General features: G+C 46.3%; 1 protein-coding gene across 2 annotated transcripts in view; it reads right to left on the bottom strand.

Annotated features, from left to right (window-relative positions):
• KCNQ3 (potassium voltage-gated channel subfamily Q member 3) overlaps positions 1 to 21,903 on the bottom strand; it is a 227,161-nt gene extending 205,258 nt beyond the window's left edge. For both annotated transcript variants that reach the window (XM_075415536.1, XM_075415537.1), the window contains exon 1: positions 21,569 to 21,903. In XM_075415536.1, coding sequence (XP_075271651.1) covers positions 21,569 to 21,903 — 335 coding nt within the window. The remainder of the gene's footprint in view (positions 1 to 21,568) is intronic.
• Positions 21,904 to 22,134: the final 231 nt, after the last annotated feature.

The raw sequence follows: 22,134 nt of genomic DNA, 5'->3' as shown, positions 1-22,134 counted from the left end.
GCAAAGATGTAAGAAGCTACCTCATTGACTTTTCTAATAGCCTTTCATGAAATTTTCCATTCCTGTGGCATACACAACATTAACAACAGTTGGTACTAAGGGCAAACTGTGAGTACTGCCCATAGTTCTTGTTCCACCCTGCTTCCTCTAGATCCAGCTGTTAATTCCTCTACTACACTTAAACTGTAAGGTCTCTGGGGCAAAGACCTGTTTGTTATTCTAAGTTTTAAGAGCTTTTAGCCCAGTGAGATCACAGACTGTAACTAGGTTCTTATTGCTGCTGCAACACAAACATTTTAATTAAAGTCCTTCTGATGAAGTTGTTTTCATTTTCCTTGCTTGCTCCCCCTCCCCTTATTACTGAAAAATTAGCAAAAAGTTCAGCCATTGACCCTCCGTATCCCATTTATCAGTGTCATCCCACTGTCACAAGTTTTGGCCATTGAAATTACAAAATCTGCTTTCCCTTTCCAGCCCTTCTGGTCCATCTCTCCTCACTGTAGCTTTCCTCCCCAGTTAAAACAGACACCTTGCAACAAGACCAGCTTGTTGAGCAGATGCAGATTGCTGCCTGCGAGAGCGGTACAGGCACGCGTAATCCAGTACCTGTGTAAAAACTGCCCCCATTACCTGCATACAGCAGCAACACATATGGGATCCAGACATATGAACACAGGCTTTGCTTCCCAGAGTTGCCAGAAACAAAACCGACCACAGCCTATCTGCACAAATCTACAACATAAACAAATTTTCCATTCCATGAGCTGAGCACTTGCCACCAGAAGGATCACAATCCACCTTGAGATTTGTGCATAGGATTCAGCTCAGACATCTCCGGAAATGCAGCAGGATCTGTCATGGAATGCTATTGCTCACCAGCTCATGGTGGCCCAGAAAAGGAAGAAAATCTCAGGCTTACACCATTCTCTCTTCTCAATCGCATTCCTAAATCATCTGCATTTCCATCAAAGATGGGCTAGTGCAATCCAGACAGGGCAGAGATGCGACAGACCTCAGGACAGAGAATGCACACATGCAAAAAAAGCATCCACAAGGGAACAGCGGAGTTCGGGTAAGTAAATTAAATAAATCTTCCTAATCCACTTGGAGCTTGTATGTGAATCTGAGTGAGATGTGGCTGGAAAGCATGGTTTGAGAATGCAGATGGGTGGGACCTCCAGATCGGTCAGAAACACAAACCCCAACCGGCCCCGGCAAGTAGGTGCATTAGATGCAAATACTCACAGAATCACAGAATGTTAGAGGTAGGAAGGGACCTCTGGGTCATCTAGTCCAACCCCCTGCCGAAGCAGGGTCACATACAGCAGGCTACACAGGACCTTGTCTGGGCGGGTCTTGAATATCTCCAGAGAGGGAGACTCCACAACCTCTCTGGGCAACCTGTTCCAGTGCTCTGTCACCCTCAAAGTGAAGAAGTTCTTCCTCATGTTCAGGTGGAACTTCCTATGCTCCACCCAACACACACTGCCTTTGAGCAGCCAGCTGTGTGGGAGTACAGCCAGTGGCATGACCATGCATGAAACACCAGCCGTAAAACAATATACTTTCTTCAATGACTGACATCACTTTTTTAAATTCACTGTCTGTCTCCAGCACTATGAGTGGAATAGTCCTCAAGTCCCAAAATCAGTAGCTTCTATACCCCTGGTGAGCTGAACTGGTATAAAAGAAGCTGAATTAGCAGCTGTGAAACATGATGTCCTTTAGCTGGTTTGTCTTCTCTCCCTGGGAGTGAAAATAGGGTGATCAATAACAGTCTGTGTGTCCACACCTTTTGCTACCAATAACCTCCACCTGGTCTTGGAGTCCACCCTCTCAGGAACTGTGACAAAGTAGAGGTACCCTGAGAAAGTAATTTAATCTGTGGCGTAACTGAAGACACTGCCAGTGAGGATGTCAGCTTTGGAGATGGCTTTTACATGTTATTTCAAGGCCAATTAGAAGGACCAGTCTCTCCAGCGGTCCCTGACCTTTAGTTCCCAATATCTTCCCAGAAAACACCACTAAGGGCTGAAACCCCAGTTCTCAGAGAACATTTACTAATATTGAACCATTGCTACCCCTGGAGTGACACCACTCTCTTTCTTGCCAGCGATACTAACTTCTCCTTCTTGCTAGTCCACTTTTCTCACAATCTCCGTTTCTCTCTGCCTCCTGAGTGAGGAAGGAGCCATCTGTGAGAATCAGCAGACCCAGTGCTATGCTCCTTCCAATCTTCCCTTGCAAAAGGCTTGTCTCTGTGCCACGCATGCAAAACACAAATGGCACTGGAGCACTGAGACCACTGATTATTACAGTAATAATAACTGTTTTCTTGTTAAATTATACCTGCCCCAGCTGGTAACCGTAGTCATTTTCCGTGTCTTGTTACATACAAACCTGGACATATCTTGGTGCAAGGATCCATGTGCTATGCATGGAGCTTTCATTTCTGCTTGTCCCTGAAGGTACTTCTATAGTGTGCATAAATATATGATAAATAATAATTTCTGGGTTAATAAAAGGCACCCAAATAACAATACAAGTTGCGGTAACAGCACGGTCCTATGCCATTCCAGGCACACATTCATTGGTATGTCAGCCATAACCTTTGCCGTCACATTCACCTCCCATTCATTTCAGCTTATCACATGACTGCACACTGCTAACAATTTCCTTATCTCCCCTAAAAATGATTCGAGGGCTTAAAAAGGGTGTGATGACATGAAGATTAATCTCCAGCTAAACGCCTGATTTTATGCTAGATTTGCTGACTCAGAACGAGGCCAGTGACTTTCCTCTGCCTAATCTTCAAATAAAACCAACAAACCACCAACCTGCAGGGAGTATCCTGCAGATGAAATAAAGCCAGAAAGAGAGAATTACAAAAGGTCTTGCACCTTGATGCCATGTTGCAGGGTAAGGCATTACATGAGTCACAGAAGTAAAGAAACTTATTGAACAGCAGCACTGTCAAGCCGTGAGAACAGAGAGAATGGCAAAAATCCTCACCCCCCTTATGTGCCTTTCCCAGTGCTGCCAACTCTGAGGTTTATTGTTGTTTCTCTCATTCCTCCAGCTTAAAGAGTCAGGATATGTCATGGCAGACACGGCTTCCTTTTTTTTAAGAAAAAAAAAGTAGAATTTTTGCTCCATTGTTACAAAGAAAAGCTGAAAAACCTGACCATGTGGTACCAGCCTGAAGAACCACAACCCAATTGGTAAAGAAAATCCCCTCCAAGGTAGGTGTTTCAACCAGCAATGTCCAAAGAAGACAAGTAAGACAAGTTGTCAGGCCTGAGTAGGTACAAGGCTGATTTCCCACGCTGGAACAGTGGCAGACGTCTCTCCAGGGCTTCACCACCAAAGCCTGGGGCTCTAGCATCAGGGAGAAAGGAAAGGAACTGGCAATCGCTCGTTAACCTGTTCCAAACCATCTCACTGCTGCACAGTGATGGCTAACTGCGATGCCAGCATTGGCTTACCTCTGGGTTAAGGGCTTGAAGCTCCAAACTTGCTTTGTCTTTGTAGATACTCCTGCATGGTTGCTGTTTGCCGTAACAGGGTGACTGCTCCCAAGACTGTTTAGGCAGAAGCGTAACCTGCCTTGTGTTTCATTGACATCCCTTTTTATAGCTCAAGAGTAGACGAAGCTGTTCCCCTTTTCCCCTGCTGAAGTTACATGTAACATGCCTTGAATATGCTGCTCCTTTAGTCTCCCGCTTTATTCTCTAGACCTTCTTCAGGTTTTGCAGCTAACAATGGGCAAGTAGAGGAAAGAAAGAGGTTCACTGCCCCAGGATCAGCCCCAAAGTGGCACAAAGCACACTGCCCTTGGATTTCAGCTCTGAGGACTGTGCTCTGCACTAAAACAGCAAATGAAGTTTAAGTCTCCCCTCCTGCTGTCCAGGTGCCAGTGTGTAACTCAGAGGTCAGTGCTGTCAAGTGAAGATGACAATCGTTACTTGCATGAAGAAGATGGATACACCTCAGAAATCACGCTCCCCTGGCTGCCTGTAGAGCAGGAATAGCTCAGGCAACAACAGCTATTTTCCACCACTACCTGGCCAGCCTCACTGCTGACCAGGTCTTGGGTTTGTCCTCATTACACCCAGAGAACACAGGGTGTCCCATGTAGGCCAACAGCAACAACCGGTCTTACACTGAAGAGACTTTGCAATTAGAGGAAAATAGGCAACTTGCCTGAAACAGGCACCAAAGCACCAGGAGGGAAATGAAGTTGTTTTCTCTATACAAGCAGCACCTTCGTTAAGTAGCTCCTAACATGTTCACCTACCAGAGTAGCCTTAATTCCCCTCCTCCTTCTGTTTTACCTCTCACAGCACAGTTACTCCTTCCTTCTCCCTTTTGCAGCTTAACTTCCCACATGTCCCGTCCCTCCTTCTCCAGCTTGGCTGCTGCTTTATCATCGTCACTGGAACTGCATTCACAACTGCTGACTTCTTCCCCGCACCATTACTGCTCTTACCTCACTCTAAAACAAAATTGGCTTTATTGCCTTTTTTTCAACCTTCTTTTTTTTTTTTTCTTTTTAACCAAGTGGGCTGAAAAGCGTTCTTTGTTTTCCCTCTGGACAAGGCAGAAAACAGACAGGTCCATCTGTTCTCCTTGAAGGATCAGTGGTAAAGAGGTTGCATGGACACCAAAAATTACATCCCACTCTTCAACAGAGCTGACAGCTCTGAAGGAATGACCACATTGTAACTACTTTTTAAAATAACTCGGATATATAGCTAGATATTTGTGCTCTGGATAGGTTAACATTGATTTGGGGCCCTTTCCAGACAAAAAAAAAACCAAAATCAAACACATTCTGATAATCATTATTTGGCTATCAGTGTACAAACTGCATTGCCCAGAGGGACCAGAAGCATTTTCTGACCCAAATCCTGCAAAGCTATGCTAGATGAGCCTTCATTTGTGCATGCATGTGGAGCCCGGGGTATATCAGCACAGTCCCACAGGAACACAAGATGAACATAAGAAGCACCACAACAAGATTTAGGTACAAGACTGAATCAGAATCCAACGCTGCAGAAATTTGGTTCATTAGATTTTAATATTTGGTGCAGTCATCTTAAGGCCAAAAAGGATGGCTCTGTTTTAACCTCTTGTCCAGAGTACTTTGCCCACAAGGTCTTGAAAAATGTGGTTAGGATAAGATTACTCTCACTTAAAGTTAGTGTTGTCTACATCTAAGCCATGCATTGAAGCTCTCATTATAGTCGAGCTATATTTGTTTATTTGTTGTCATCTCTGATAATGAGGATGTGACTTGTCAGTGTCATCATTTACTGTGGGATGAGTTGAACAATCACCAATACTTCTCTACCAGTGGTCTGTACTGGCAACTGAGGAGACGGAAATGACTTGGCTGTATTTAGGTTGTAGTGAGGCAGGTGTTGGTCTCTTCTCCCAGGTAACAAGTGATAGGATGAGAGGCAATGACCTCAAGCTTCATCAGGGGAGGTTTAGATTAGATATTAAGAAAAATTCCTTTACTGAATGAGTGGTCAGACATTGGAACAGGCTGCCAGGGGTGTGGTGGAGTCACCATCCCTGGAGGTGTTTAAAAAACATGTAGATGTGGCACTTCGGGACACGGTTTAGCAGGCCTTGTGGTGTTGGTTTGACGGTTGGACTTGATGATCTTAGAGGTCTTTTCCAACCTATGAGTCTATGATTCTGTGATTCCATGATTCTTTTTCCTGAGTTACTTCATTGCCTGCTTGTTTATCTGTTGTTAAATTTAAAGAAAAAACGAACCAAAACTCCAACATATTCCTGGTTATGACTTGAAGTCTTGCTTAATTACCAGCCAAGAATACACAGAATTATTGATTTAAGCCCATATTTTGCAGCTAAGCTACAGCCTACATCTGTCTTTTGGAAAATTCTTTAAGTTTGGTTTAAAAATGACAAGTGGAAAATTGATAATTTCTTGTGCAAATTCTTTCAGCAGATATCTCCTCCCCTATTAGACCTTATCTATAGTCTGAATTTATCGTGTATCATCTTCCAACCATTGCTACATCATCATTTATGCAATTAAAAAGCCCCCTACTATAACAGAAACTCCCAGGCCTCGTAGCCTGGAACTAACTTTGATGGACAACTCAGATTAATGCTTATAAACACATTATCTACTTCAAGCTGCTTGGAAATGAACTCATGGTAGCAAAAGTGAAAACAAGCACTGCCAATGAAGACGAGCACTGACACATTTCCATCTGCCCAAAATCTCTTTTCTTCACTCATCCTAATAATGTTTGCTTTCGAGTTACTGTTTCCATAAAACTCTAAGGAATTACTCTGTAACAGCAGAGCTTTATTATGGTCTCCAGCAAAATGTTGCTTTGGAAGTGACAATGTCCTGCTTTGGTCTCTGGGAGCAATGTCCTGTTCTCACCCCATTTAGAATCATAGAATCATAGAAAGTTTTGGGTTGGAAGGGACCCCTAGAGGTCATCTAGTCCAACCCCCCCGCAGCGAGCAGGGACACCCCTAACTAGATCAGGTTGCTCAGAGCCCTGTCCAACCTGGTCTTGAATGTTTCCAGGGATGGGGCCTCCACTACCTCTCTGGGCAACCCATTCCAGTGTTTCACCACCCTCATTGTAAAGAATTTCTTCCTTATATCCAGCCTAAACCTACCCTGTTTTAGTTTAAAACCATTACCCCTCGTCCTGTCACTGCTGTCTCTACTAAAAAGATTGTCCCCATCTTTCCTATAGGCTCCATTTAAGTACTGACAGGCTGCAATCAGGTCTCCCCACAGCCTTCACTTCTCCAGGCTGAACAAGCCCAACTCTCTCAGCCTGTCCTCATAGGAGAGGTGCTCCAGCCCTCGGGTCATTTTTGTAGCCCTCCTTTGGACCCGCTCCAACAGTTCCATGTCCTTCTTGTGCTGAGGGCTCCAGAGCTGAACGCAGGACTCCAGGTGAGGTCTCACCAGAGCAGAGTAGAGGGGCAGAATCACCTCCCTCGACCTGCTGGTCACGCTTCTCCTGATGCAGCCCAGGACACGGTTGGTCCTCTGGGCTGCCAGCGCACATTGCCGGCTCATGTCCAGCCTTTCGTCTATCAGTACCCCCAAGTCCCTCTCAGCAGGGCTGCTCTTGATCCTTTCATCCCCCAGCCTGTATTGATACCGGGGATTACCCCGACCCAGGTGTAGGACCTTGCACTTGGCCTTGTTGAACCTCATGATGTTCACACAGGCCCACCTCTCCAGCTTGTCCAGGTCCCTCTGGATGGCATCCCGTCCTTCTGTTGTATCAACCGTACCACTCAGCTTGGTGTCATCTGCAAACTTGCCGAGGGTACACTCGATGTCGCTGTCCATGTCATTGATAAATATATTGAACAGCACCGGTCCCAGTACGGACCCCTGAGGGACTCCACTCGTCACTGGTCTCCATCTGGACATTGAGCCGTTGACCACTACCCTTTGGCTGCGACCATCCAACCAATTCCTTATCCATCGAACGGTCCACCCATCAAATCCATGGCTCTCCAATTTAGAGAGAAGGATGTTGTGGGGGACCTTGTCAAAGGCTTTACAAAAATCTAGATAGATGACATCCATAGGTTTTCCCTTGTCCACCCTTGTTGTTACACCATCATAGAAAGCCACTAGGTTGGTGAGGCAGGACTTGCCCTTGGTGAAGCCATACTTGCTGTCTCGAATTACCTCCCTGGCCTCCATGTGCCTTAGCATATCTTGCTGGGGAATGTGGTGATTCAGGCAGTAAAACACAGCATTCAATCCTGCCTATATGCTCTCTCGTTAGAGAAAGTTGCTGTCCTTTTATTGTTACACCAGGAGGTCCCATCCATTATTTCATTTGGCTAGCATCACTGGCAGCAGATGGAGCTGAAAACCAGGACCTTGTATTATCGTCTCGACTCTGGGAGCCACAGCTGCAGCTGTGGTTCAGGCTGTGTATGAAGCACCGTGCAGATCTTCGATTAGCCTATATGTGGTGCTCCTAAACCGCTGCCTCTTACCACTGAGACCAGGAATGTGGATAAACTCAAGGGGAAGATATTAGCTCAGTTTGTACCCTTTATGAGAAGAGAGATGGGTGTCCACCTCCACTTCCTGTTCCCTCTTTCAGGACAGAACGGTTGAGTCACCGTAAGAAATCTGTTACCTACACAGGTCATCAATAAATCACTCTTTCCCTAACACCACCATCACCCCTAGAGCAAAAAATGATCAGGAGCAGTGACTCAGAGGTGTGCGGGTCTGAATCATAACTCTGAGAGCTTCTTCTGCAGTGATGATGTTTGCTTAGGAACTCTAACTTCGGGCTGTGCCTGAAGTCACAGGCTGGTCCAGCGGCACTGCCTTACCACCAGATGCTGAATTCAACACTGGGGAGCTGTGCAACCGAAAAAGAAACACGAATGATGATGAAACACGATGTGATTCATAGATCATTCCTGCACCTAAACTACCTTGCACCATATGGACAAAGTAATTCCTGCTGAGTCCGTACTCTGAGGGAATTCGAGGTACAATCTCAATCCTGTCATATGTGAACTCAATGTCAAAGACCACTAAATTTTAAAAAAAATATAAAAAAACCCAAAAAGTAAATACAGGTATGTCCAGGTAGAAGGCAAATTTTCATGTCAGCTCCGCCATCCTGCTGTCAGCACTTCGGCCAAATGAATTTAAGTCAGACTGCACTCTACTGTCATAGCAACATAAAGTACGAAAGGCAGAGGGGTCACACCAAAAGCACAGCTGGATGATCCAGTGGTTGCTGCTGTGCTTCACTAGTGAGGTGATGAATACCACCAAAGGAAGAAGAGAAGATGGGATTGAGTGAAGAAGGGACAGGGAGAAAGAGATAGGGAAGTCAGGAGGAGTTGGAGAGTAGGGATAAATTACTGGAGACTGAATAATATTTCTGCATGATAAAAAATCGGGGGAAATGTCAAATTGTAATATCAGTAAAAAAAAAAGAGAAGTCTTTGGGAAAGGTTTCTTATTTTCAGCGAACTCTACTGATTGCACTAGAGATTATCCCTAGTATTACCCAGTGTCTGTACTCCGAACATAGGCAACATTGGTACTAGTTAGCCCAGCAGCAAGCAGCTTCCTTTGTGGTTAATATGAGAGTTGTTTCCTCCACAGTGTGCTGACCTGCCCAGCATCTCTGTCCAGATGTTATGTCTCATTTCTGTCCCTGCATATTCAGGAGTGGGGAGGGAAGAAAATTCTCCATGACTCTGGGCCTGGAAATCTGCCTGTTATAAGAAATTCATAAAACAACTTCTTTGTGAAGTGCAACAAAATCTATCACTGCTCACAATATAAAGTCGTTCAGATCTTGGAGATGCACAAAACTTAACCGGACCCAGCCCTGAGCAAGCTGATTTGACTTTGCAGTTAACCCTGCTCTGTGGATTGGACTGGAGAACTCTACACCCTTCCAAACTAAATGGTTTTATGGTCGCAATTGTCATTTCCCTCCTATAGTCCCCACACCAGACAGGGCCTAAACCAAGAAATAGGCAGAAACATGGTGCTTTGCTTGCTCAGCTTCCCCAGCTTATCTGCATTGTGTTTGTTAACTAAATAACTGTGTTTGTTAACTAAATAACTGCATTTATGAGGGAGGAAAAATCCTTTCTCCACTTTGGGGAGCAGGGAGAGAAGGAAAGACTCCATGCTTGTATAAGTCAGCTCCCAACATGAAGGAAACAAGATGTGAACACCATGGTGCAAGTACTGGGAGCTCTGGAACAGGTTGGTGCTCACTTGTTATCTTGGCAGAGGATCTCCATCCTTCTTATTCATCCCATTCCTGAAGCTGTCTTACATTACTGGGAAAGCAAGTTTGTGGTACCTCAGCTGAGGTGCAGGACCTTGACCTTGGCCTCTAGCACTAGCAGAATATCAGTGAAAAATGAAAATAATTTGTAGTAGGTCCAGAACAAGTTTGTGGTGCAGCAGCCAAATCCAATTTTTCTTCTAACTTTAATAGATTTAATCCACGTTTGCACTGACATGACTAAAAGAGGTTGCTGGCTCAGTATTTCTGCAAAAACAAGCAATACACAAAGTAGCAGCTGTTAAAGAAATACACCACCAGCCAAAAACACTTCCTAATGTCAGGGCATTTTCATGCATTCAAATTTTGTACAGTTCTCCGATGATTTCAGTATTAGGTTCAATTTCACTGGTTTACTGATTCATCTGGTATATGAAAGTGAGTATGCCCTCTATAATACTGAATGATACTCACATATCTGCAAAGTCTCCAGCTTTATAGAGAAAACTATAGCGCTTTTTTATGTGCTAAGACATCAGCCTAAGCCTTATGAATGACCCTCACAATCACTCTCCTTCATCCCAGGCCATTCAAATTGACCTTCTAAATTTCTTACAGGCTTCAATAGAACAATGTCCAAGCCACTCACAAAGTGTTTTCTGGTCCCTAAAAGACACCTTCTAGAAAATGGTGTTGTCTGTTCATCTATATGGGGAGCTAATTTTGAGTGGTGGAGACAAGAGGAGGAATGCAAATGGACAGAAATTCGGGAAGAGGAAGAAGCAGGACTGCTGCTGGCAAACTCCCGCCACAGTAACTCCTGTGCCCAGGCAAATCCTGAATGGGCACAAGAAGATGGAGGGAAAGTAGGGTCAATCACAGCCCTTGGATTTGAAGCTTGGTACAAGAGGTAATTAAGTCTGCGTTCGAGCATGACCTCAAGATCAACTGCAACTACGATTATAAATCAAGACCACACTTATGGGAGGGCTCAGGGAGATAGACCTCATAGCAAACCAGAGAACAAAGGGAAGGTGGAAAGGTAAACTGAAGACACCCAACTAGGGAAAGATCTTAAAGCTACTGAAATCAGCAGCCTAAGTAGGATGATAAAACTGAGGAAATCAACCACACCATCATATTTTTCTTTGGCCTAATGTCAGCGACGACTGTAAGCCTGTCATGGCCTGTGATAATAAGCAGCCACATATGTACAGCTCTTGAGGAAGGGGAATTAGAATTTTTTGTTGAGCCTAATATTAATAAAAGCCCATGCAGCATTAAGACTGAATTGCCTTTAGAGGTAGGACTCATCTGTCTGAAAGTGGCTTTTATTGCAGACATTTACCAGAGGTCAAGTCATCTCAGCTCCCATTTTAGACAACGGAGAGTTGTTAAATGGAGCTGAAGCTGTGATTTATTTCATGTAAAGCAGACCCCTACATCTGGTTGGATGAATTGCACCATAAAACCTATTGACTGTATTGACGAGATCTCTACTGACTATAAAAAGAACTTAAACACCTATTACACACAAAGAACTGTACATGAAGATACCTAAATTTAGTCGTCTTAATGTGGTTTGAGTCCTGCCTCTCAGGTCAGGCAAAAAATTTCCTCTCCCTCGGGTGTTTTCGGTGTAAATACCTAAATTCAAGTTAGTCACTTAAGGTCTTTGCAGTTAGTGGAAAGTTTCAGGCACTGCAAAAGGTGATTAATCTCACCTATTTCAGAATTGTCTTCAGGATGAGATTAATTGCATGCCATAAATTTCTATTTTCTGTGTTTTTTCATCAGCTACGAACGGGGTCCAGACAGCTACCTCAGAAAAGGCGCTAGATGGAAGGATCCCATTGGGAACGTTGAGGGACAGCCTCTCAAGCCCTGAGGAAAAGCAGGGCAATAGAGTTGTTTCAAGTAATTTAGCACTGAAGAGAGTAGCACGTTTGAGAATGTGCTATGTGATAATGCCACGTTGTGAGAGCAGAAGCTGCTGTGAGCATGTGACCACCAGATCCCACCTCTGCGCACCGTCATTCACCCAGGACCTAACAAGGTAATGGAGCAACATCTACAACAGAGAGTGACACAAAATCAGGAGAAATGTCCAAAAGAAACCAGCAATATATATTCTTCTGTGTTTTGCACAAATCATAAAAAGTTTGGCAATGAATGATCAGTGGTATCTTCCCCTGGATTAGTACCACAAAAAATTTTTCTTTTCGTAATATGCCAAGACGAGGGGGATGAAGTATTTGAACCTCCGTGGGAGCTTTATCAGTACAAGGAGTGTTGAAACAGAAAAGGTCAAAGCCTTAACAAACTCCCATGACCAGGAAGAGGAAAAGATATAGAAAATAAAATGTGTTATTGGACACACATATAGAGTGAAACCTATATTATTTCAGTGGGGTAGGATTTCTTGGGTCTTTATCTAAGTGAAAGGTCTAGTCCCAAAGAAGAGTGGCTTTTTGCATTGACCCAAGAGGATATTCTAAAAGTGGAAAGAGCTCACATACAACGATTATGTCTATCCTAGTAATCCAAAGATGCTCAGTCCTGCTCCCTGCCCATGAGGCCAGCATGACCAGTGGCAATATCACTGGTCTCACTTGCCTCCAAAGCAGGGAGCCACATGCAGAGACTCCTGCTGGGAGTGGTCCCGAGTCTGCAGCAAGACTTAATCTGTGCCCAGTCACTTGGTTGTCTCAGACTAAAACCATGGCACAGGTCATCCAGCAATATTGTCTTCCTGGCCAGCGTGTGCCACTGCTCAGGAACATCCCTGGCATGGCTTTGCCAATTAGTCTAGATGTAATTAATGACTACTCTAGGCATAAGAAAAGCTGCTGCCATAGTTGCAGCCCAAGGATGATCCTGAGCCATGGCCTCATGCATCTGGTGCCACTGTGCAAATGGTGTCTGAGGTCTGATCAGGGAGTCTCAGCCACTTGTGTGCATTGAAATTCTTCCAGCACGTCTCACAAGAGCAGCAGTGTTAGCAAAGGTAGAAGAGTAAATTTCAGTTCGTGTTATTACCTTCCTAAATTAATTCCCCTGCAATTTCAATCAGCTGCTCTTGACATCCCCTCCTCAGGGTGTAATCCCTCCTTGTAAACTCTTTGAGCAGTGCATGGAGAGGCATGAGGGGAACAAAGATAAGCAGAGCTGATGCTGCACTGCTGAGAGCCTGGTGGGCAACTCCCCACCGTGGGCTTTGGGGGTTTCGCTATCAGCCGCTCAACAGCTGTACTTTCTTCCCCATCCCCACCGAAACCAGAAAATTTTAGACTCTCTGTACTTACTGTCAGTGGGGAATGCCCTGTAAAGGGTCTTTTGGTTTAGGATGAACTCTGCCATTCACCTGAAGTTAGGTATAACCTAAATCCAATGGCTCCTATAAAATATGTAAGAACTAGGACTTGGATGGATTGGGGCATTTAGATTTTCAGCATTGCTTTAGCTCTACTCCAGTGGTGGACGGCACTTGGAACATTGAATTCTTTGGTTATACAAGATGCACACTTACCATGCCAAAAGCATGAAAAATCTGAGATGGGAAGATAACAATTAAATTCATATCACTGAACTCAGTAGATAAACATAGCCCAGCAATCAGGCTGGAACAAAAAGAAATCAGGAAATATTCGCTGTTTTGACATAGGTGCAATGTCTCCTATAATCTTAGTTCTAGTATTAATTCAGATGACCAGGAGAAATTAAGTGAAATTAAAAATTTACTTCAGAGCTATAAATAAAGCCATAACAAATGATATCATATTAACCAGGAAAGGGGGAAGTTGTTATTCAGTGAACTGCTGAATGGATTTTCTTAGTTCTGGTCTTATTAAGTGCTTCCTTAATGATCTATAAAAAGAATTAAATTGAATGTTAAAAAAATTACGAGGTAGTAATCTGGAAGGTGATCAAAACAGCAATGAGGACAGAAGAAAGTAAATATGAAAAGCATCTGAGATTAAAAAACACCACTGGAGAGCCAACATGACAATCACAAACTAACAAAGTTGGCAGAGAAATGCAAACCACATCCATACAGCTCTGAGCAACAACTCTGAAAACAAGGGGGACAAGCGAGATGCAAGTATCTTTAAAATGAAAGAAAGTCTGTAATGTCAGAGAAGCAAAAGACAACAGCCAGCCCAGACAGCATTAGGATTCCTCCACTGCCGCTGCCATACAGTGCACCTGTAATGTTCCACCACCATGTACCAGCAGCCTAGAAAAAGCAAAGTAGGAAAGACTTTGGCAAGATTAGTGCATGTGGAAGGGAATGAGAGCACATACCACCTCACGAGACACTGGATGCTTCTCATGCCAGTGTCTCAGCATCTCTCCAGACAGATTTTGCAGTCTTAGAGATATGCAACTCCGCTTCAGCATGGTTTTTAACACCCACCCACAAAACGAGCAAAAGGCAGCACCCCTAAGGAGGGCAAGGTGTTATCCTGGTGACTATAACCAGAGGTAGCTGTTAAGGTACGGAAGGAATGAAGGCCTGCGACAAATCCTGTGGAGAACTGTATCTTAGGAGGGTCTCACCCGGCCCAAGTAGAGCCACAAGTTGATTGTGTAGAGGAAGATTATGATACCTAATGCTGCTTTCCACCAAATCTCAGTCACGCTCTTCTGCTTTGGATGACCTCAGTACCACCATGGGTAGGTTCCTCCTGACATCAGTGGGACCTTTCACTTGCTCCAAGTTAAACATGCTCTTAAGTTGTTTACTTGCTTAAGGCTGGGGAAGGTGATTTACAGAATTCCAGCCTGAAACTTCTCCCAAAGTGTTTTTTTTCCAAAGTAGGTTACCATGAGGCTAAATATCCCTGGGCATGCCCCTCTCTCCACAGAAAATGCTCAGTTTCCCAGCTATCCTCCTAAGACAGAAGGCAGCATATACTTAACAGCTCTTGTGGACCTTATTCCTTGTAAAGCTATTAATATTTAAGTTATCCCATTTAATACAGTATCTGCCAGAAGCAATAGCAGATGCATTGTCTCTGTGGCTCCATTCCTTCTGTAAAGTTCCATGCACAAGAAAGGATTATAGCATTATTAAATACAAGAATAAATATTATCATTTATTTATACCATGCAAGGCTGACCACGGTAGTACCCAACCACCCATCTGCCTGGCTATGTCTAAGGTCACCAAACTGCTATGTTTCTAATCAAGATACAAATTATCTTAACATTCACTTGACTGATTTTGTGTGGAAAGCTTCTTATAGCTGTTAAATTAGATCCAAATTACTCAAGTTCAGACCTTGTCCTTGAATAGGTGTGCACCACCTGACCTTGCACGTACATCTCAGTGCTGGAAAGGACTTTTTACTGACCAAGAGGTACGGAATTGTGCTCTGCATACACGCACAGGTTTGTATGTTGGCTAAGCTACAAGTAAGCAGAAATTCATCAAGTGATATTTGAAGACAGGGAGTTCCAAAGAAAGAAGAGAAAGACGCTGGGTGAGTAGCTTTAGGGTGTTGTATGGGAGAAGTAGGAACTGCTGGGGGACCTTCACGTTCACTTGCACACACTCAAGCACACAGTGGTATATAACTAGCATTATTTGTAGGTAAGGATTTTTTAATCCAGCTGTTAATATGCATAGTCTTTAGTTACTGTTTTTTCCATTAAGTTTGTTTTGAATGTCTCTACATTCTGAACCAAAATGAGCAAAATGAGCGTAGAAAGTCTCTCCCTGCTCATTTTTGAAACATTTCACAAATTTCTATCTCAGATTAAAACAAGAAGTAAAACCCATGTAGCCTCTACGCCCGGCAGCCAACCCAGAGGTGCCCAGCCCCTACTGTGCCCCGTGATGATCTGATGGTTTCTGTGAGGAGCAGAGGCACAAGAAGAAACTGAGATGGCTTTTACGAACCTAGTGGTACCTCCAACCAGGCTCCCAGCTGCTGCGCTGGAGATAGTGCAGTAAGTCTAGTCCTGGGCTTTACCACTGACGATACCTCCAAGACTGCCAGGGCAGCACTGAGATGGTGCTACGCTTCACTGCCAAGTTTCTCGGAAGGGAAGAAAAACACTACTTTTTGGCTGCTGGAGGGGCTTTGCTGTATCACCTCTGGTCAAAATGATGAAATTTGGGAGTGTTCAGTTTTATAGAAATTACACTAGGGGATATGACTTCTTTCTGAGGGGCTTATTCCCAGGCCAAGCTGAAGGCATCAAGAGACCGGCTGCTGCATGTTTGCTGTCACTGGTGGCCCTGATGCCTGCCTGCACCTCCTACTCTCACTCGTGCATTGCCAGCCATGGTGGATCTTGACCCCCACCCAGCATCGCGTGGTGTGAGCGGGGGATTGCACTTGCAGAAGGGCGCTCAGGGACCCGCATCCCCAGGGGTTTTGGGGCACACTGAGGTGCGTGCCTGTGCTACAGGCAGCTACATGCCTGCAGCTCCCACAAGTCCATCAAACGGGCGTGAGCAGCACCAAAACTCGGCAAGTTAGCAGCGTAGCCATGGCAACACCGAGCGCGTGGGCTGACTGACCCAACCGCAGGTACCTGCTCCGGGAGCAGCTCTCGCTGTTAGCATCGATGCCCTAGCATGGAGATATCAGGCTGTAGGTGAGAACACACCTATTCCCACCAAAGGGCCAGGTCTGCAATTTCAGAGGTAGTCCGGGTGCTTAAATGAGTGTTGGGCATCTACGAAGGGACCCCGAAGCAGCGGTTGGGGATCGTAAGCTGCTCACATTACACAGCCTGGGGCTTCCTCAAGCTCTGCTGCCCCTTCTCATTCCTACCAGCAAACCCCGGCTCTCAGCAGCCAGTGACCACAGCCCGTGACGTCGGCTGCTCCCAGCGGCTGAGATACAGGCGCATCTCAGTAAACCACACGCAAACCCAGGGCAGACTCCGCAAGCCTCGACGGAGATGCAATTGCAGAGGTGTGCGGTGAGGTCTCCAATGACTAAGACTTCATTATTTTTTACAAAGTATACTGCAGAATATTTATCCGTGCATTACGATGAATTAGCATAAATAATTAAAACAGAACTCATATTGTTGAACACATAAGCGAAGGGCGCTTGCTAATGGACCAGGCTTGCTCTGCTGCTCCGGGGACTCACTTAGATACAAGTTCACGCCAAACAGGTCAAGGAAGGATTCATGTTTGTTCTTCTTTTTACCCCGAGCCTGTTCCCATCTCACCCCAGATGGCTGACACAGGCTGGTGGATCAGCACATCTTACAGATCATCTCCAAGGAGGCAAAGCGGAAAAAGATTGAAAGTCCCCAGACCTTCAGCCTGTCTCCCAAGTCCCGCAATGCTCTTTTCGGCAAACAACCCACCCACGATCAATCGTGCAAGAGGTGCTCACTGGTGCTTCCCAGAAATACTGACAATTTGATGGATCGCGTGACTCTGCCTCCTCTTTTTATTCCAGGTATTAAGCGGTATTGAAAGAAGATTGCACGGCAAATAGGAAAGGGTTTTCAAGTGTTCCCCATGGTTTCCCTCTCCTGTTAGCAGGTACTTTGTGGTGATCTACACCAGCAGAGTGCAGCCAGTTTTACACACTTTCCCAAAAAAGAAAACCTAATCCCCAGCATCTTTCCTAGTCTTATTTTTCCATGGAAGCAGAGGTTGCAGCTGTCTCAGAGGATGGTATGAAAATAAGAATATCTCCTAGCTACCTCTTCTTCAGCCTCTCTTTTCCTTAAGTCAGGGTGAAAATTTTCCACAAATTGCAATTGCAAACTTGACCAGTATTTTGTTACCTTTCTGGACTCTGTCCATTATCCACCAAATACTTTGTGCTTACTGTTGAAAATAAACTGGAAAATCAAAATCTTGTTTTCAGTTTTTCATTCTATACATTTATGTTTCTGTACATGAACAAAGCATCTGGATGGCTCGTGGAGGCGAACAGGTATCGAGTCGGTCTCCCTGCCCAAAGCACACACCCCGCGAGGTACAACAGCAGGGGTTTCCTCCAATATATTGCGCTGCTCAACACACATGAAAACACAGTAGATCACAGGAACAGCAGTCCTACCTACAGGGAGACTAGCTCAGAGGAGAGTGGGGATGGATTGTAACCTGACCTGCAACCCACAAGAGACATTTCCAAATCAAAAACCTCAAAGGTTAAATTAAATTTTTTTATTTTTATTTTCTTACTGAAAATATTCAGGAGCAGTTTAGCTTTACAGTGTTGAAATTTTTCACGGGAAAAGCAATTTTCTCTTACCAACTATATTGTTAATATATTGCCGTACCGTAATACGTTCTGTATTGCCATATTGTCGTACAGGCTAAGAAGCCTGTGAACCCTGGTGTCCTAGCAGAGGGAAAATTTGCGGGTATTAGGTAAATCTCCTGTCTAGCAGAGCTGCCAGAGAATAAATGTTTTCAGACGGTGGAGGAAACGCAGTCAGCTTGTTTAGGACCGAGTCACCTTTCTTTGCTATGAGGATAGGCTTCGACAAACTCATTTGTGCAGAACAAGGAAGGAGGAAGAATCGCCAGGAGAATATCTCATGTCCCTTTCCATAAATTGCTGCCAGTGAAAGCTGAACACTAAAATTGCCGTCAGGAATTTCTCCCTTTCTCCCCTGTATCTTTGTCCCTAGTGCTTGGTAGGGCCTGGTCACGCTTATGCATTCTCCCTGAATTCTTTCGGTAGGCTGAACCATTTCAGCAGATCTATCCCCGCCTAAACCAAAGTGAGCGTTTACAACAGGGACTGGGTCAAACATGATTTATGTGCATGTTATAAGAGTGAGGTACACAAAGGATCACGACCTCTTTGCAGCCAAACAGGCATCACTGTATGATTTAACGAGATCCCATCTGTACCACCCTTTCAAAAGCTCTGGCACCCAAAGCTTTGGCAAAGGCCTTTGCAAAGCCCCCTCCTGCCCCTACACAACACCCTTGGTGGGTCCTGAAAGTTGCAACACTTTTCCATCAGCAGCTTCCTACTTCCAGAATCCTGGGATCTACACAGCACTGCAGTCCTTTGCATCTTCTCTTCATTAAACACCTCTGAACGCCTGGATCTGTAAGGAACTCGTCACACCCACCCGTGCTGCAATCTCTTTTGGCCCTCCGCTGTTTATGCGCTGGTGTTTTGTATAGGAGAGAAACCTTCTAGCTCTTACTTTTGGTTGTATGGTATTTATTGCAAAATTATTCAAAAGATTGAGATGAAATGTAACATGTTATGAAGACAAATGGGACTTTTCTGGATAATTAAACCAGCATCAATTTTGTAGATTTTATGGAAAGACTGGCAATCTCTCACCTACACAAGGGAACGTGTGAACTGTTCTGGTGTGAAAAGAAGCACTGGGGGACTGCTGGGATGGCACTATGCGGTGCCACAGCAGCACCTCCAACATGAGAGAGACTCCTTTTCAGATGGAAAAAGGCTAAAAGACAATTCATTTGAAAGCAAGAACAAAGACTCTGGATATCAACATCAGTGCTCCTTCCCCACAGCACTGCACCTGCTCTCGAGCAGGTTACCATTCTCCAGTAGCAGAGCAAGCCCTGCAGGCTGTCAGCAACATCTCGGCACACTCTTCCATCACTTTCTGCAGATTTCTTTTGTAGGGTTTGATCCTACAGCAAGGTAAGAGCCCGCAACTTCTACTGAGTGCGGAAGGAGCAGAACAGAACACAGTGTGGCCAACGGCAGCCTGGGACTGCTGAGCCCCCCCGGGTGTGCTGGGAAGGGACAGAATGTCGGTGCTGGGCTGACGGATCAGGACTTGTGTATTTTACGTCCTGTAAGGATAAGGACTCCTAAAAGTGTTTTTGTCATTACTGTTGAATTTGGCACTTACTGTCTCAACAAGACTGTTGCTGACTTCTGTGACAGTAGGTCAGACTCACACCTCAGTTCCACAGGACTGAGTAGTCACCAAAGAGAAGTTGGCCACATCGAGCGTCAGGTCCACTCCCAAGCAGGATCAAACCTTACAAACATGCTGAATTTTTTCCCATTCTATGATCCATATTGCATAAGGATCTTAAGGTTTACCACACGTCTAGGGAGCTATCTAAACTGAACGTTGTAACTTGGAAATTCTCATGACATTGCAAATAAATGTGAGTCTCTCAGCTCACCTGAGCTCCTCTAGACTCATCCACTGTCCTGTTGCTTACACTCAGACGTGAGCCTGGGCATGGATCTGACCCAGCTGCCACAACTGGCCACGAACAGAGAGATGCCAAGCGCTCGTAACGCTCGGGCGCACGCCAAAGCTGCACTTACGCAGTGTGTGAGGGTGACCAAGGCAGGATGAACAGGGAGCCCCTCCGTCCAGACGTGGCTCTCCCCAGCGAGAAGCAGCTCAATGCGATACTGAGCACGATCGAACTGCGAGCTCTGGAGCAAAGCAACTTCCCAGCACAACACACCCCAAACGTGGCCGCTCCCTGCCCGCTAGCACAAGTTTTCCAATGGCAAAAAGGGGCGAAAGAACTGAAAAAGGGCCACAGCATCCAGTGTCCACATTTTCACAGAAATTAAGCCGGAAAGCAGGAATCTTTGTCTCAGGACACGTTTTACGAATACACTGAAAAGAGGGGAGCAGCAATGGGGCGAGTGGTACACAGCAGCACTTCGGCAGGGAACGCTGCCTGCTGCTCCTCACCCAGGGCTAAATCCCTGCAAACATCCACGAGAAACGTGCCCGAAGGTAAAATCACAGCCCTACACGCCAGGTGTGTGTTTGCAAGTGCAAAGACTCCACCGATGACCAGGACTTGCCAAGATCCAGCTCCAGCCTTGCAACCCGTGCAGCCTGGAGCACTTTGTTGGTCTTTTTGGCAAATAAATCAGTTTCAGCAATCACTGCTTAAACCCTCTGTCACACAGAGCTCTGTGCGCATGATGGCATTAAAGAGAAACAGCAACACCGTGATCACGGATAATCCCTCGGGTTTTCAAACACATTCACCACACTAAAAACCACATTTATTTTCATAGGACTCTGCCAACTCCCTTCTATGCTGCAAGCAGATATATTTTTTCTATATACCCTATGAAAACTTAAGGGAACAGAATTTTCAGGGATGCAGACCTGTGGTCATTAACTTGACTTGGCACCTTTGGACCACCAAACGAGTTTCTCTCATCTCAGTTCGCTTGTGGCCAGTTCAACTTTCTGGTCGACAAGTGCTGCAATGCTCGGGTTTCGCGCACTGCAGGGTGACGCTTATTGGACCAAAACCCGATGGTTTTCATCTGACACGTCCAACTATCGAAAGAGTCGGTTCCCTCGGGGTTTACAGCAGCTAGTTTAACTGCCGCAGCGCTCTGGGCTGACCCGAAGCCGGCACTGTGCCCCTGAAGCCCTTCGAGCTTTAAAACCGCGCAGAGCTTGGTCTTCCTGGCACCCCTCTTCCAGGCTCCGAGACGCAGAGGCGCGGGCATCCCGCTCCACGGCAACGCGGGTGCACGCACCGGGGGGGGGGGGGGGACGGGGACGGGGACACACGGACACGACACGGACTCCGCAGCAGCTGCTCGGGTCGGAAAACCCGACGAGAGAAAGAAAAACGAAATAAAGCCGCTCGGCAGCACGCCCCTTGCCATCCCCAACCCCGCCGGTGCCGGAGCGAGCCCCCCGCAGCGCCTGCCGCCCAGGATGATGAAGCAAAACGGCGGCCCCGGGCGCATCCCCTCGGGGCAGCCCTCGGGGGCCCCCCGCGGGGATGGGGGGGTAGGGGGGGGGGTCAGCGCGCCCGCGTTACTCACACGAAGGCGTGATAGAGCAGCGCCCAGCCCCGGGGTCGCTCCAGGGCGTCGTAGATCAAAGTTTGGATGCGGCGGTACTTGGCGTGGTTCCGCTTCACCGGGCGGCTCAGGGGGGTCTTGGCCAGCAGCCCCAGCCCCGGCGGGCTCCGCTTGCCTCCCTCCTCCTTCCCGCCGCCCTCCAGCAGCAGGGTCCCGTCGCGGTCGGTCCCACCGCCCAGGGCCAGCGAGCCCTGCTCGGGGTCGCCGCCGCCCGCCGCCGCCCTCCGCCCCGCCGCCCCGCCGACCCCGCCGGCCCCGCCGCTGCCCGCCGCGCCGCGCCGAGCCTTCAGCCCCATGGTGGCCGCCGGGCCCCGGAGGCGAGCGGCAGAGCGGCGGCAGCCCCGGGAGCCCCCAGTGCCATGATCCGAGCTCCCCGCCCCTCCCCCCCCCCCAGCGGTGCCTTTATATATCTATATATATATACATGTGTATGTGTATATGTATATATATATATATATGGAGGGAGGGGGGGTCAAAATAACAAAAAGGCGGGGTGGGGGGCGGCAGTCACATCCCCGTCAGGTCAT

This window comes from Opisthocomus hoazin, chromosome 3 (assembly GCF_030867145.1).
Source record: "Opisthocomus hoazin isolate bOpiHoa1 chromosome 3, bOpiHoa1.hap1, whole genome shotgun sequence".
Taxonomy (NCBI): Eukaryota; Metazoa; Chordata; class Aves; order Opisthocomiformes; family Opisthocomidae; genus Opisthocomus; species Opisthocomus hoazin.
Note: the sequence above shows the minus strand (reverse complement) of the source record. Positions and strands in the feature narration are given on the sequence as shown.